This window comes from Sinocyclocheilus rhinocerous, unplaced genomic scaffold (genome assembly GCF_001515625.1).
Source record: "Sinocyclocheilus rhinocerous isolate Xijiao unplaced genomic scaffold, SAMN03320098_v1.1 scaffold182, whole genome shotgun sequence".
NCBI classification, from domain to species: domain Eukaryota; kingdom Metazoa; phylum Chordata; class Actinopteri; order Cypriniformes; family Cyprinidae; genus Sinocyclocheilus; species Sinocyclocheilus rhinocerous.
The window spans coordinates 1721439-1735800 of NW_015655576.1; the positions used below are offsets into that span (position 1 = coordinate 1721439).

The 14362-nt window shown below is 35.6% G+C and overlaps 1 protein-coding gene across 3 annotated transcripts in view; it reads left to right on the forward strand.

Annotated features, from left to right (window-relative positions):
* Positions 1-14362, forward strand: part of LOC107718609 (cAMP-dependent protein kinase type I-beta regulatory subunit) — a 69199-nt gene that overhangs the window by 25381 nt on the left and 29456 nt on the right. For all 3 annotated transcript variants that reach the window (XM_016525775.1, XM_016525774.1, XM_016525773.1), the window contains exon 5: positions 11528-11589. In XM_016525775.1, coding sequence (XP_016381261.1) covers positions 11528-11589 — 62 coding nt within the window. The remainder of the gene's footprint in view (positions 1-11527; positions 11590-14362) is intronic.

The window sequence follows — 14362 nt, forward strand, 5'->3', positions numbered from 1 at the left end:
AAAAAAATCCCCTCTCACAAGAGTCACCTATAAGAGGAGAATCCCCCCCATTTTCAAAAATGAAATTTAGGCCCTGAATAAATGTCTAAAATTCCTGATTGGAGTCTTATAAATAACTCTACATGATAAAAATAAGGCTTTAAAAAGATCGGTATCGGTGATCGTATCGGCAGATACTGCTTTCTGTGATCGGCAATCGGTGAGCGGTCTCAAAAATCCTGATCGGAGCACCCCTATTACATATCATAATTCAGCACTTTGTCTGTCATCAGCTGCCCGGTTCTCTAGATATTGACATCCGCTATTAAAAAACTCATGCCAGTCAACTGCTGCTTCAGTGTCCAGGTGTCTGTATGCCATGTGATGTGTGCATGAAAGTGAATAAGTCAGAATAATCAGTAATAACTTGATCTGTCCTCTACTGCCTTTCTAAATGTGTTCCAGTTAATGCAGTTCCAGCATTCCTCTCCCGTCCTCATGTGAACAGTGTAAACAGCTTTTCCCGTTAACACTGGACAAAAGGGGGTGAGCTGTTTGTGCTGAGCTCTCCTCTTCAAACACATCTCTCCCTTTCCTCTGCTGGACACAGAGAAACGAATGATTCAGGCCAGGCAGCACTTCCTGTGAAATGTCAGACACTTTAGTTTGCTTTTCTGTTTTTATTGCCTGTGTGAGTGTATGTAGGTGAGGCGGTCGGCCTTGTGATCAGGACACGTGAGAAAGACAGAGCCTCTGTCCTGTCAACACTTTTCGTCTTTTCTTTTTTTTCCCCCTCTGTGGTTCAAAAGGGTGAATCTCATGAAGAAAAGCCAGGTCATAGTTCACCTTAAAACCAAAAGAAAAAAATAAGAAACAATATTTTGAATAAGGAAAATTAGCATATTTTAAGAGCCATTAAGGTTTTTATTGTTGCATTTTGATTAAAATTAAATGTTCATTATGGTTATGTGGGGGAAAAAACTGTAATACAGTAATCATCATCTGAATATGATCTTTTTTTTAACAATCAACAAATTTAACTAATCAAAGTAAACAAACCAAAATAGTAATGATGTAAATAAAAATAGTACTGTTTTAATTATGGGGTGAATACTGAAGTATACTTTGAAGTATACTTCAAAATCACTACTGTAAATCTGCTATATCAAAGACATATTTGACATAGAAGAAAATTGTGGGAAGAGGCATTTTATCAATGCATAACATTTGCTGGATTTCCTCTGTTGATTTGACCTTTTTTTGACAATGTCATAATCTGTTACTTTTTAACTTGATAACGTGTGCCAAATGTGTAAGGATTTGCAGACGCTTAGTATTGATCTAATTTTTCCATTTTGCAATATCATACTGAACTGGAAATCACATTGCTCAGATGTTGATCTTTCATAGCTCTGGAGAATTAATGTGGGTTTGACCATGTATCAACATTGTCTCAATATTTGTCTTAAAATTCCTCAGGAGTAATTAAATAGGCAAAAATCAATCAAATGTTGACCCACACTACAGTGAGAGTATCGTTCAACAGTTTGGGGTCTGTAAGATGTTTTTGAAGCTTATTTAAAAGAAAAGTATTAAAACAGTAATATTGTTAATTATTACAACAATTTAAAATACTTGTTTTCTATTGCAATATATTTTAAAATGTAATTTATTCCTGTGAGTCAAAGCTGAATTTTCAGCATCATTATTCCAGTCTTCAGTGTCACATGATTCTTCAGAAATCACTCTGATGCTGATTCGCTGCTCAAGAAACATTTCTTATTATAATGAATGCTGAAAACAGTTGTGCTGCTTAATATAATATAATTTTTGTGGAAACCATGACATTTTTTAATCAAAAGTTTAATAGAACAGCATACTGTAACTGTATAATTGCTGTTACTGTCACTTTTGAACAATTTAACGAATCCTTGCTGAGTATTGATTTCTTAAAAAAAAAAGTATTACTGACTCCAAACCTTTGAACAATGTAGATTTCAAATGAATGTGGATAGCAGCTCAGATCATTTTGTGTTGGAAGACTTTAATGAGAAACATTTGCGTTCATATTGAGATCTCTGGCATTTAATTGCAAGATTTGCACGGCGTCTTATTGCATATTGTTGGGATCTCTTCTAAAAGACTTGTGGAGACGAGATTTATTGTGTTTTTTTTTTTTCTCTGGAGATGAATAGACAAGAGACTGAATAAAGCCATTTGCTCTCCTTTTAATCTCATTAGTATCATTGTGATTATTTCCTTTGTATGGTGAAGTTTAACAGTGGATTCAACTGTCTTAAACTGACAATTATGACCATTGTTTCTCCTTCCCTCTGTTTCAGTCTGTCTCTCTTTTCCTCTGACTTCCTCCTGTTGTTCTGCTGTCTTTCCTCCCTCCCAAACATTCCTGCATTCTTTCTTTTTCCTGCCTTAAAGCCCACTGTCTGCTTGTGAGGTGTTTTTTGTCTTGTCTGTGCATGGTGTGTTTCGTGCAGGATGAGCTTGTCACATTCGCTGCAAATGCATTAAACCTCAGTGTGAAGGTTGTGATGCTTGAGTCGTCAACGCTATAAATAATCATTCATTCTACTTGATTAAATGACATCTTTCTGACAGTCAGGTACTCATTTGAACAACTTTGGTTTGAATTCATTGCTGGTGTCACTGTAAATGAATCCATCCATCACTGAAGACAAACAGGGAGACAGACAGACGTATAGACTAGACAGACAGACTGCATACTCCGAGCTCAGACAGACAGATGGATCCCAAAGGAAAAAGTGCGTCCAAAACAGCTGCAGTGTTACACATAAAAACACGTAGCTCGTGGCCAATTAAACACGGGTTTTCCCTGCCTCATAGCAACCCTTTGCAGTGTGGATAAACAGATCTGCACGTCTGCTCCTCATGATTGATAAGAGCAGCATGTGTGTGTGCGCGTTTATATAGTTTATGTTAGTGGGTGTGCTTTTTTCCACCCTACAGTGATACCGATACAGTGAAATCACTGATAATCGCCAGTGAAGTTGTTAATGAGGCTTTATCACTCTGACTTTGTCCCTTTCTCTCTGTTACAGATGCCATCGCTTGTGAAACAAGGTCAGCACTTTGTAAACAGTTTCGCACACTTAGAGCTTTGGCATTTTGTACATGAGCATATAGGGCCCTATGAAATCCGTTTTTTCCTCAAATTTTTTCAAATTCCGTTTTTTCCCTTTGAATTTTTCTGGATTCAGTTTTTCTGGACTCTGTTTTAATGGTTCAATGAAATTTTATTAATCAAAAAGCATGTCTAGTTAATTGAAATCAATAAACTTAAACAATTAAACAGCAATTTATTAAAAATAAAAAAATGATATATATATATATATATATAAATTAATGCTTTTATTCAGCAAGAATGCGATAAATTGATCAAAAGTGATAGTACAGACATTTATAATGGTACAAAATATTTCTTGAACTTGTTGAAATATCTTTTAAAGATATCTTTTGAAGAATTCTGAAAAAAATCACGGTTTCCACAGAAGACTGGAGTAATGATGCTGAAAATTCAGCTTTACATCACAGGAATAAATTACATTTTACAATATATTCAAATAGAAAACAGTTGTTATAACTTGTACAAATATTTTACAATATTATTGATTTACTGTATTTTTGATCCTGTAAATACAGCCTTGGTGAGCATAAGAGACTTATTTCAAAAACATTAAGACATTAAATAAACGGCAGTGTAAAATAATCAATACACCCAGTATGTAATGAAATGCAATTTTTGTATTCAAATGTAACTCCATTTTGTCATGAAATGCCTAATTTCTTGTCACGTAATTCATTTATTCACGTAATTCAATGATTCAATCCTTTTATTTTCCATATACTAAAGTTTCTCTCTTGTTGCAATGAGATGTGAGTATTTTCAGAGAATATATTCAGAATGAACTTTATTTTTCTTCAACATTTGCAAATATGTTTTTTTTTTAAACGGAATAGTTCACACAACAATTTTAAATAGCTAAAAATGTACTCGCTCTCAGGTCATCCAATATATAGATGAGATTGTTTCTTTTCTTGGAACAGATTTGGAGAAGTCTTTACTGGTAAATTACAGGTAAATTACTGTTAAGAGATCATGTGCGAACAGGTGCTTTTCAAAAATACCGGAAAAATTGTTCTGTCCATTTACCGGTATGAGAAGCTGTAACATTACCAGTAAATTACCGGTAATGTGCTCTGTGTGAACGCAGAACGAGATTAAAGATACGTACAAGTTCAGAACGCGCTGACGTAAGACGTCTACTCTGAGCCAATCATAACATTCGTTATAATGTTTGACACAAATATGAAAACATCAACAAAAACACTGACCGCATATACCCCTCCATGTTTACAAACACAACACAGGCGCAGCCATGTAGAGGCCATTTCCAGTTAATGAGGTCACAGAATTTAACGGTAATTTGCTTTACCGGTAAAAAGATGGAACGTCATTGCCTGTGTGAACAGTGCATTTTTGTATTTACCGGTGCAGTTGTTCTGGTAATTTTACGACAATTTACTGGTATTACTGTGTGAAAGGGGCTTTTGTTTTTTGTCCATACAATGCAAGTCAATGGGATCCAAAACGTGCTCTACTTAGCTTTTACTGTCTAAAGGCTAAAGAGTTTGTTCCTTTGCATTCAGCTGTTTTTCTCTTGACGTTTGCAAGTGTAAGGCAGGCTCAGGCTTGTGTGGACAAATAAAGGAGACCTAATGTTGGTGCTTTTAACACTTTCCCTTTGAAAGAGTGAGATTCAATTAAAGAAGAAGAGAAGAGGTGATGATTTAGGAGCCTCATTAGATTTTGCGGTCACACGTTTGCACATGAAAACAGTAATTTACAGACCACTGTGCAGACGCTCAGTGACATCTCATCTTTTCCTTCATAGGGTGTTCTGCTTTGTGTCTTCAACAAAGTATAAATGTCCCTGAATGACACGAAAAACAACACAAGCTGTGATTGGTAGCTTTACATGTCAGTCAGCCTCGATTATTGAGCAGAATAAAGCACAAACTGGAACAAATCGGTCAAAATTCTTACTGCACTTATACTTAGTTTTAAGTATAATTGCCAAAAAATGTCTAGAGCTACAAGAGTTTGGGATCTATAAGATTTTGTAATTTTGAAATAAATCGTTTTTTAAAAAGTCACCATGACTGTATTTACTTGACCAAAAATACATTAAAAACTTTAATATTTTGAAATATTATAATTTAAAATAACTGTTTTCTATTTGAATATATTTTAAAATGTAACTTATTCCTGTGAGTCAAAGCTGAATTTTCAGCATCATTACTGCAGTCTTCAGTGTCACATGATCCTTCAGAAATCAGTCTAATATGCTGATCTGCTGCTCAAGAAACATTTTTATGATTATCAATTTTGAAAACAGTTGCTGCTTAATATTTTTGTGGAAACCGTGATACTTTCAGAAATTTTTGAATAGAAAAATCAAAAGAACTGCATTTATTTGAAATAGAACCCCTTTGTAATATTGTAAATGTATTTTATGGTAACTTTTGATCCGTTTAATGTGTTTTTGATCAGAATCAAAAAGAATAAAAAGTATAAATTTCTTAAAAAAAAAAAAAAACCTCAACCCTTTGGATTTTAGTGTATTAGTACGTCATCAAACATCTTCTCTCACACCCAGCAGCTGATCAGCCGCTGATTCATTGACAGCAGTGAACATCACTCACTCTATTACTTATTAGTGGTTTTTGGATGTGAACTGTGAATACTCTATTCAATATTCTTTTCCCAGAAGGCTGTTTTCTAATCATCCTTCATAAGTGACAACATTCACACTGACACATCTCATGCTCTTCAGTGTATCCCACCACAAATCCACCACCCTGTAGTCTCTCTCGAAACCCCTCCATATGTTTTATCACTTATATTTTCTCATTCTTACTCAAACCCATCAACTTTTCCTCCTCCCACTCATTCATGGACATGTTCAGACAAAAACCCTGTTCCTTCTCATGTTGCTGTCTACCTCCTCAGTGTTTTAATTCCTTTCCCTGCTCAAAAGACCAGCTTATGTTGGTCAAGACTGGTTTATGCCGGTTAGTGCTGCTTGGTATATCTGGTGGACCCAATTGTGAAATGGTCAACCAACATGGTGTTTTTGACCCAGGTGCTCTTGCTGGTTGAAATATCCATGTGGGGACACCAGCATCTAAAATACAGTGGTTGTTGTGTATGATATCCTACAATCATGTGCATGCAGTTCAGCTCTTGGTGGAAAAAACAAAAAACAAAATGAAGAAATAGTTGAAAGTAAATTCATTCATAAATGGTTTATTTTTTTCTCACACACATATATATATATATATATACAGTATCTCACAGAAGTGAGTACACCCCTCACATTTTTGTAAATATTTTATTATATCTTTTCATGTGACAACACTGAAGAAATGACACTTTGCTACAATGTAAAGTAGTGAGTGAGTGTACACTCACTACTTTACATTGAAGCAAAGTGTAATTTCTTCAGTGTTGTCACATGAAAAGATATAATAAAATATTTACAAAAATGTGAGGGGTGTACTCACTTCTGTGAGATACTGTATATATATATATATATATATATATTTAACGTATGGCTTCATTTCTATCTAGAATAAGCTTCAGTTATTAAATATTTGCTTGCTTTTCTCTGTAACTGCATTTGGACTCTTAAGGGGCCCTATCATAGACCCGGCGCAATGTGGCGCAAGGCGCGGCGTAAGTGTTTTTGCTAGTTTCAGCCCGACGCAGTTCTCCTTTTCCCGTCCTGCGCCGCTTTGTTTAAATAGCAAATGCATTGCGCCCATTTGTGCGCCCATGGGGGTGCTGGTCTGAAAACGAGGTGTGTTCAGGCGCATTGCTGGCGCGTAGCTATTTTGAGGAACTGAAAATAGACTGTGCCATAGACCAACTCAAACCTGGTCTAAAGTCTGGCGCAATATTTTTTCTTTGTTATTTAAAGAGCGCGTTAGTAAAATGCGTCTGGGTAATAGGCGGGTGCACAACGCGCGTACACTTTGCTTATTACACACACAGGGCAGCAGCACACAAACATTTTTAAAAATGAAAAATTACATTCCGCCATGTAAATAGCGCTTTTAAAGGGAATGGGAGATTAGACTCTGATTGGTTTATTGCACGTTACGCTCAAAAAACACCATTACTCATTAAGAGAATAGGGACAACCTGTTTAGACCATGCGCCCGGGCGTGCCTGCCGTTTTCCTTTCGTTAAACTAGCAAAAGTGGATTCGGACACGCCCTGAGTGCACCTGCGCCGTGCGCTTTAGACCATGCGCTTAGACCGTTAAAATAGGGCCCTAAGGTTTAATGCATAGATCTGATGTTTTGACCATATTCTTTTTTTTGTCCCACCTGTTTACTTTTACACAACATGACTCGCATTCGATATCTGTGTTTACATCGATCTCCCACCCAAACTAGAATTATTCCTTCACTATAGAATTTAAGACATAGATTAGATGTCCAGATAACTGTAAAAAATGACCGTGAATTTAACGGTAAAAGACTGTAAAAATGCTACAGTAAAAACCTGTTAAATGGTTAACGGTAAATTCCCCTACTATATACGGTGAAAAACTGTATTGGACATTACATGTATTGGACATAAATTTTACGGTAGTATGCTGTTTTTGGAAGTGAATAACCGTAAATTGACATTCCCAGAATTTCCTGCTTTACATTTCAAATTTGATGTTTTTTTGTTGAAATAACTGTTTCTTCTTAGTTTTTTCTTATCAGTTTTGTATATTAGGGTTGTGTGTTACACCTAATGGTGTTAAATGAAAGTTTATTGCATTATTTCAGTTTCATGTGTGTTACCATGATGGTGTTTAGCGTTTGTGTGGATGACACTGTGCCCCTTTATATATGTGTTATTATTTAAAATCTGCTTGTGATGGGCTTTGGTTCATCATGTGACTTTCTCATCACCACCTGCATTTGGTGGTTATCAGTCAAAGGTACAAAACAGATTTCAGTACTTCAATAGGTTGGTATATTAACATTATATCAGTTAATGAAATTACGGTATTTAACTGTTACATATACATCTATATTACTTTTACTTTCTGCACAACTCTGCATATGATTGATTTTAATAACTTTAATGTACTTGATTTGTGCACCAAACACTAGGAATATACGAGTATTGGATCGGGACTCGGTATTGGCAGATAGTCAATATTCAATTACTCGGATTAGATTGGGGGCAGAAGAAACCTGATCGGGACATCCCTACCTCTTTTGCTCACCAAGACTACCAGAGGTTTGGGGTCAAACTTTGATTTTTATCCTATTATTAATAGATTCTCTTAAGAAAGAGCCTCTTTTTAGGGATGGCCTGAGCCAGTCATGGATCTAGATCGGTGCCGATCAAGCAATTTTTTAACTGATCGGTATCGGCTCTCCTCAGCCCGGTCCTTATTTTACATCAGCTGTCATGCTGGTGTCGTGCAGTAGGTGGCATTATACGCCTTTAGGTGGGTTTGCCAATTGCCATTAAAAAGAAAAGAAGAAGCTCAAACGTGTGTGTGACGCACGAGAACCATGGAGGTCTGTTCTAGCGCCTCGCACACTTCCGAGCACTTCAGTGTTCAGTGTATTTGATGCACACTTTCGAACAATCACTCATTGATTTATCATTTACTGTTATCTGCCTATTATCTGAGATGCCGTTGTTGTAACACGTTGCCGTGGGTTGCATCTTGTTTTGGATTTGACTGATAGACAGGCATTCTGACAACGTGAGCTTCATGCTTTCTAAACTTATCTCCACTTTGTTGCAATTATTCTGCTTATTGTACAAATAAAATGTCTACCATTGTAACATGTTTACATCTACCAGTGTCTTTATACAGTGGGCACATATACTGTATATTCATAGAGAGAGAGTGTATCTTATTTCTCACACACACACACACACACTATTCAATTACTCGGATTAGATTGGGGGCAGAAGAAACCTGATCGGGACATCCCTACCTCTTTTGCTCACCAAGACTACATTTATTGAAAATACAGTAAAAAGTAGTAATATTGTAAAATATTGTTGCAATTTCAAATAGCTGTTTTCTATTTTAAAAAGCTGAATTTTCAGCATCATTACTCCAGTCTTCAGTGTCACATGGTCCTTCAGAAATCATCCTGATATGCTGCTTTTGTTTTTGAGAAACATATTTTTTTATTATTAACTAGGGCTGCACGATGTGCAGGCTCAATGTGAAAGCACGCACGTGATGGAGATTTACCGCTGATTACAGAACCGGCTTTCTGACAAGATGCGCGTTAAATATCGCATGCGATTTATCGTGCAGCCCTATTATTAACATTGAAAACAGTTGTGCTGCATAATATATTTGTGGATTCGTTGATGAATAAAAAGTTCAAAAGAACAGCATTTATGTGAAATAATTTTTTTTTGCTGTTACTTTTGATCAATTGAATGCATCCTTGCTGATTAAAAGTATTAATTTCTTTAAAAAAAAAAATCTTACTGACCCTAAACCTTTGAACCGTTTTTGGGGAATTGAACCTGTAACCTTGCCATCACTAGCACCCCTAGTTGAGCTACAGGAGCTTTCTTTTCTCCTCCAACCTTGCAGTCCTTCTCAAACACTTCCCACCCACCCTTTCTCAAATTTAAGACCGATCTCACCACCGCTCATCACCAGCCACCTTCTCAATCCCTTTTCCCTCCCTTTACCTCAAGACTTCTCCTCTGATCATTCCTCCGTCTGACATCATACTCTGTGACATCACACTTTGAGTTTAACCATCCTGGTCTTTGTAATGGCTACTCACAGCTTTGTTTTAACCACTTCACCTCGCTGAAATAGCCGCCGTTCAGTTCTCTAGGGAGCCATCATCATCATCTCCCACTGAAATCATACGTCTCGTAATGCTGCTGTGAATGGGTTCGAGTGCCGGGGAATCCCCGCAGCTAGACAGCTGATGAGAGCTCTCGTGGTGTAACGTTTTAAATAAACATTCTTTACGCTCAGTAAACTTCTAAAACCAAGAGCTTGCAATTGAAGACCACCTACCAGATGCTCCATTATTTGCTCTCAAGACTGGAATATGAGCTTCAATGACTCTAATCATTGCATTACTGCTTTTTCTGAAGTAGAATGCATGCAATTACTTTTATATTCTTAAATATAAACTCAAAGGAACTAATTTTAACAACATGTTTTGTTGGCCTTGGTTGCATTATGACCAGTGTTGTCATTGTTAACTAAAAAAAAAATAATAATAAAAACATGTTTTTGCTAGTTAAAATAGAGCTGAAACAAAATAAAAAAATAAATATTAGACAATAAATTTCAGCTTAAAATCCTTAGAAAATTATAAATGTTTTCTTGGCAACTAACTGAAATAAAATAGTTTAAGCTGAAGTGATAAAATTACTAAAATTAACTAACTAATTAACTAAATAAATAAATTAAAGCTAAATCGAAGTATTAAAAACAATAAAAGTTAGAAAAGCACAAAGCATTATGTGAAACATTAGGTGAAAAACTTTAGCTTAAAAAATAAAAAATGAGAAAAGCGTATGGCAAAATTACTAAAACTTTGACTAATATAAAAATAAATAGCAGAAAATATAAAAATTAAAGCTAATTAAAAATATTAGTGCATAAATAAAACTACACTGAAATTTTTTTTGTGTAGGATTTACTTTGAAATGATTTTTACTCAGAACAATTTCATAAATAATTACAAAGAAAACAAGTAACACTGAATTGAACATGACATTTTTAAGTAAAACGTACCCCAATCATTTTTGTTTTATTTGCAACTTCAAAAAATCATTTTTTACAGTGTAAAATATCATTGGTTGTAGCTCATCCGCCACTGTTTGTGTCACAGTCATAATTGGTTCCTCAATTTGTATGCCTTGAGATGTCAAACATATTTACATATTTAGCATGCAAACATAACATAAATACAACTACTGAGGCACTGACAACAGCAGCAGCAGCAGCAGTGAATAAACACTGCCTACAACCGGCAGCAGTAAGCAGAGAGGTGTATTGTGGGACTGGAGTCAGGGGTCATGTGTAGTGACTGACACACCAGTGGCTGCCGAAACACAAAGAATGGAAGTGCAGTATCAGGGTCATAAACTTGTAACACTTACGACACTCTTTGCTTTCACACAGACACGGTTGTGTGGTTTTGTTTCTTGTTTGAGGGTGTGTGTCTCGTAAAGAACAGAGTATGAGCATTTACTATTAGTTTGTTGTCTTTTGTATGTTCAACACGTGTGTTTCTACGGGGAAAACATGGGGTGAAGGGTGTGATCACTTGATCTCTGTGACCAGAGCATGTATTTGGCATTTGTTTTTCCAGTCATAAAGATGACATCTATATTACCATTGATCTGAATTTAATGTGTTGTATTTGTGTTTTTGAATTTCCAATGATTGAATGAGAGATTAATCTAATGTATCTTTTTTTTTTTTTCCAGTGACATATTTGATGCCATGTTCCCGGTCACACACATCGCCGGAGAGACAGTAATCCAGCAAGGTACAGTATGGAAAAACCATGAGTTTAATTTCACACATACACGTTTGCTTCACTATATTAGTTAGGAAATCTCACAGACTTCCATGATTTGTTTATTTATTTATTTTATCAGGTTAGAGATATTTTCTATGGCCTAACCCGACCCCTATCCCAAAACATAACCCTCACAGAAATCTGTGCAAATCTGTAGATTTAGAAATAAAATCTGATTGTCTGATAAATAATTGTCTGATTTATAAACCTTTTTACTTGCTAGTCTGTTCAACAAGGTTTCACTAGTGAGGACATTTTGGACTTCAGAAATATAGTCAAACCTGTACACACAAATGGGCCTCAGGAAATTTCCAAGGGGGCTGTAGGAATTAATTAATTAATACAATTACTGTTAAAATGTATTATTATGCTAAAACAATTTAACTTAAAATAAAATATTAAAAAACATACAAGATCATATTTTTCCTCCCCTTAATGACAATTTATATATATAGGTTTTATTTATTTATTTTTTACATAAAGTTATTAAAATTTCTGGAGTCACAAAATGAATTGTGGTTAGTTAATGTATCAACACTCACCGTTTCTGTTAAAAAAATATATTGGAAAACAGCGTTGTCATAATTACAACAGAAATACTGAAGAAAATACCTTATATTGGTGGGTCTTTGAATATTGTTTTGGAAAATGAAAATGAGGGGCCTTTGAGTCAAAAAGTTGGGAACCATTGCTCTGGACTGCTATTTTTATTTTTATTTTTTAATTAAAGCTAAAAAATAAAAAAAATAAACTACAGACTAACCCAAACTTAACAATCCTAAAAAGAAAACCTTTTGCATTTTTAGTATAAAAAAAAATATATTTTTTTTTCTTTGAAGATGAATGTCTTTAAACCAAGGATATCCAAGATTTAGCTAACTTCTGAGGAATCATTTTACTACAGCCTAAATGGGCTTATGATACATTCCTATTGTTCTGAATATTATAGTATTTTGAAACATAATGGCAAATGAAACCTCTTGTATTTAATGTTACATTACATTTATGCAGTGCATGCATTGGAAAACACAAGAACTCAAACCTAACACAAACCAAAGAATTATCAAAAGTGAGATCTCTACAATGATAAAAATGTGTAGAACCCTAACCCTAACCCTAATATCTCGCAAATTATTACAAAGAAATGGCAAGTGATAAATTGAATTGAATTGGAAATTTGGAAGCAGAAAGACATACACAAAGCATATGGAGACGGTAGCTGAAATCTCCTGTTGTTTCTCCAGAAGAAAAAGACCCCAGAAATGTGTCTCTAGAAAAGATCTCAACTGTATTTGCCATGATACAGTCATCTACAATATAAAGCCAAACAGAGACCAATGCTCTCTATCCTATTCTATCCACATTCAGGCCTATGCCAACAGTCACACTAAGCAATTTTAGGAGAAGACAAGGCTGAATGATGACACCTTCATGTTGAGCTATGGAAGAGCAACCACAAAGTCAAAACTAATACTGATACTAAGTGTACAAATGCATTGCAGATTGTTATGTAAGAAGGAATGGTGGGTGATGAGGGTTTTTTCTACAGTTAAACAATGAGCTCTTTTTTGGTTTCATGTGGAGTTCATAAAGCGATAGGGAACAGTGAATACTCTCTGTGCAATGCCATTCTTGAACCAGAGTTTCGAAGCATTTATCTAACATGGGCAGATTGCCCATAAAATAGATCTAGGAATGTGCAAAGTTTTGTTTGTGTGTGTGTGTGTGTGTGTGTGTGTGTGTGTGTAGAAGTGTGCATGTGTGTGTTTTTGTTCTCGTCAAATATTTGACTGCACTCTGTGACTCAAGGATCTGTTAGCCAAAAAACAGAAACTTCAGAGCAGAGGTGATAAAAGACAGGAAGACAGGAACAATACTAAGAAAAATGAGCTGAACGGGTTGAAAGAGAGAGAGACGGTGTGTAAGCCACTAGTGATCGGTGAGTGTGTTAAGATAAATTGCTTGTGTGATTTACGAGCGTTTAGTGTGTTCGGTGTTAATTAGCCCCGTGAACCCGCGTGAACTCGGCTGCGCACGGATCACGGGCTCTTTTAACTCTTCGGCATGCGCAAACACACACGCTCGCTACCAGGATCCCAAACACCAATTTCAACACACACTCAGACATCAAAGAGCCTCTGAACCTACAGAAATGCTGTAACGGACTTTAACTTGGAAATGTTGGCTTCTGGCACACCCAGCCATCCATTAAAAACTCTCAAATGGGCTGTAGAAGATGAAGCCTGGGAATCATTTAGATGGCACTGCTCTGGGAGGTGCTGACGGTTTTAAAGTGGTGTGCCATCTTTTATCTTTGATATGCACAACTGTAGGTGTGTGTTCTTGGGAAATGGGGAGTCGGAAAGAGATGGAATCTGGGAATGAGACAACATTATTTATCTTTTCCTCCTTTCCATCTTGAATTTAAAGGTCCCATGAAATTAAAATGGGAGTTTGGTGGCTTTTAGGCAATTTTTGGTCATGTAGATGCTAATGCATGCTTAAAAGGTTGAAAAATTTACTTTTAACAGATATATAAATGCATTTAAACGTTATAGACAACCATTCAAAAGTTTGGGATCAGTAATTTTTTTTTTTAAGAAATTAATAATTTTATTCAGCAAAGATGCATTAAATTGACCAAAAGTGACAGTAAAGACTGTCACATTGTTACTACTTCATATAAATGCTGTTAGTTGAAGAACCCTGAAAAAAATTGATCATGGTTTCCACAAAAATA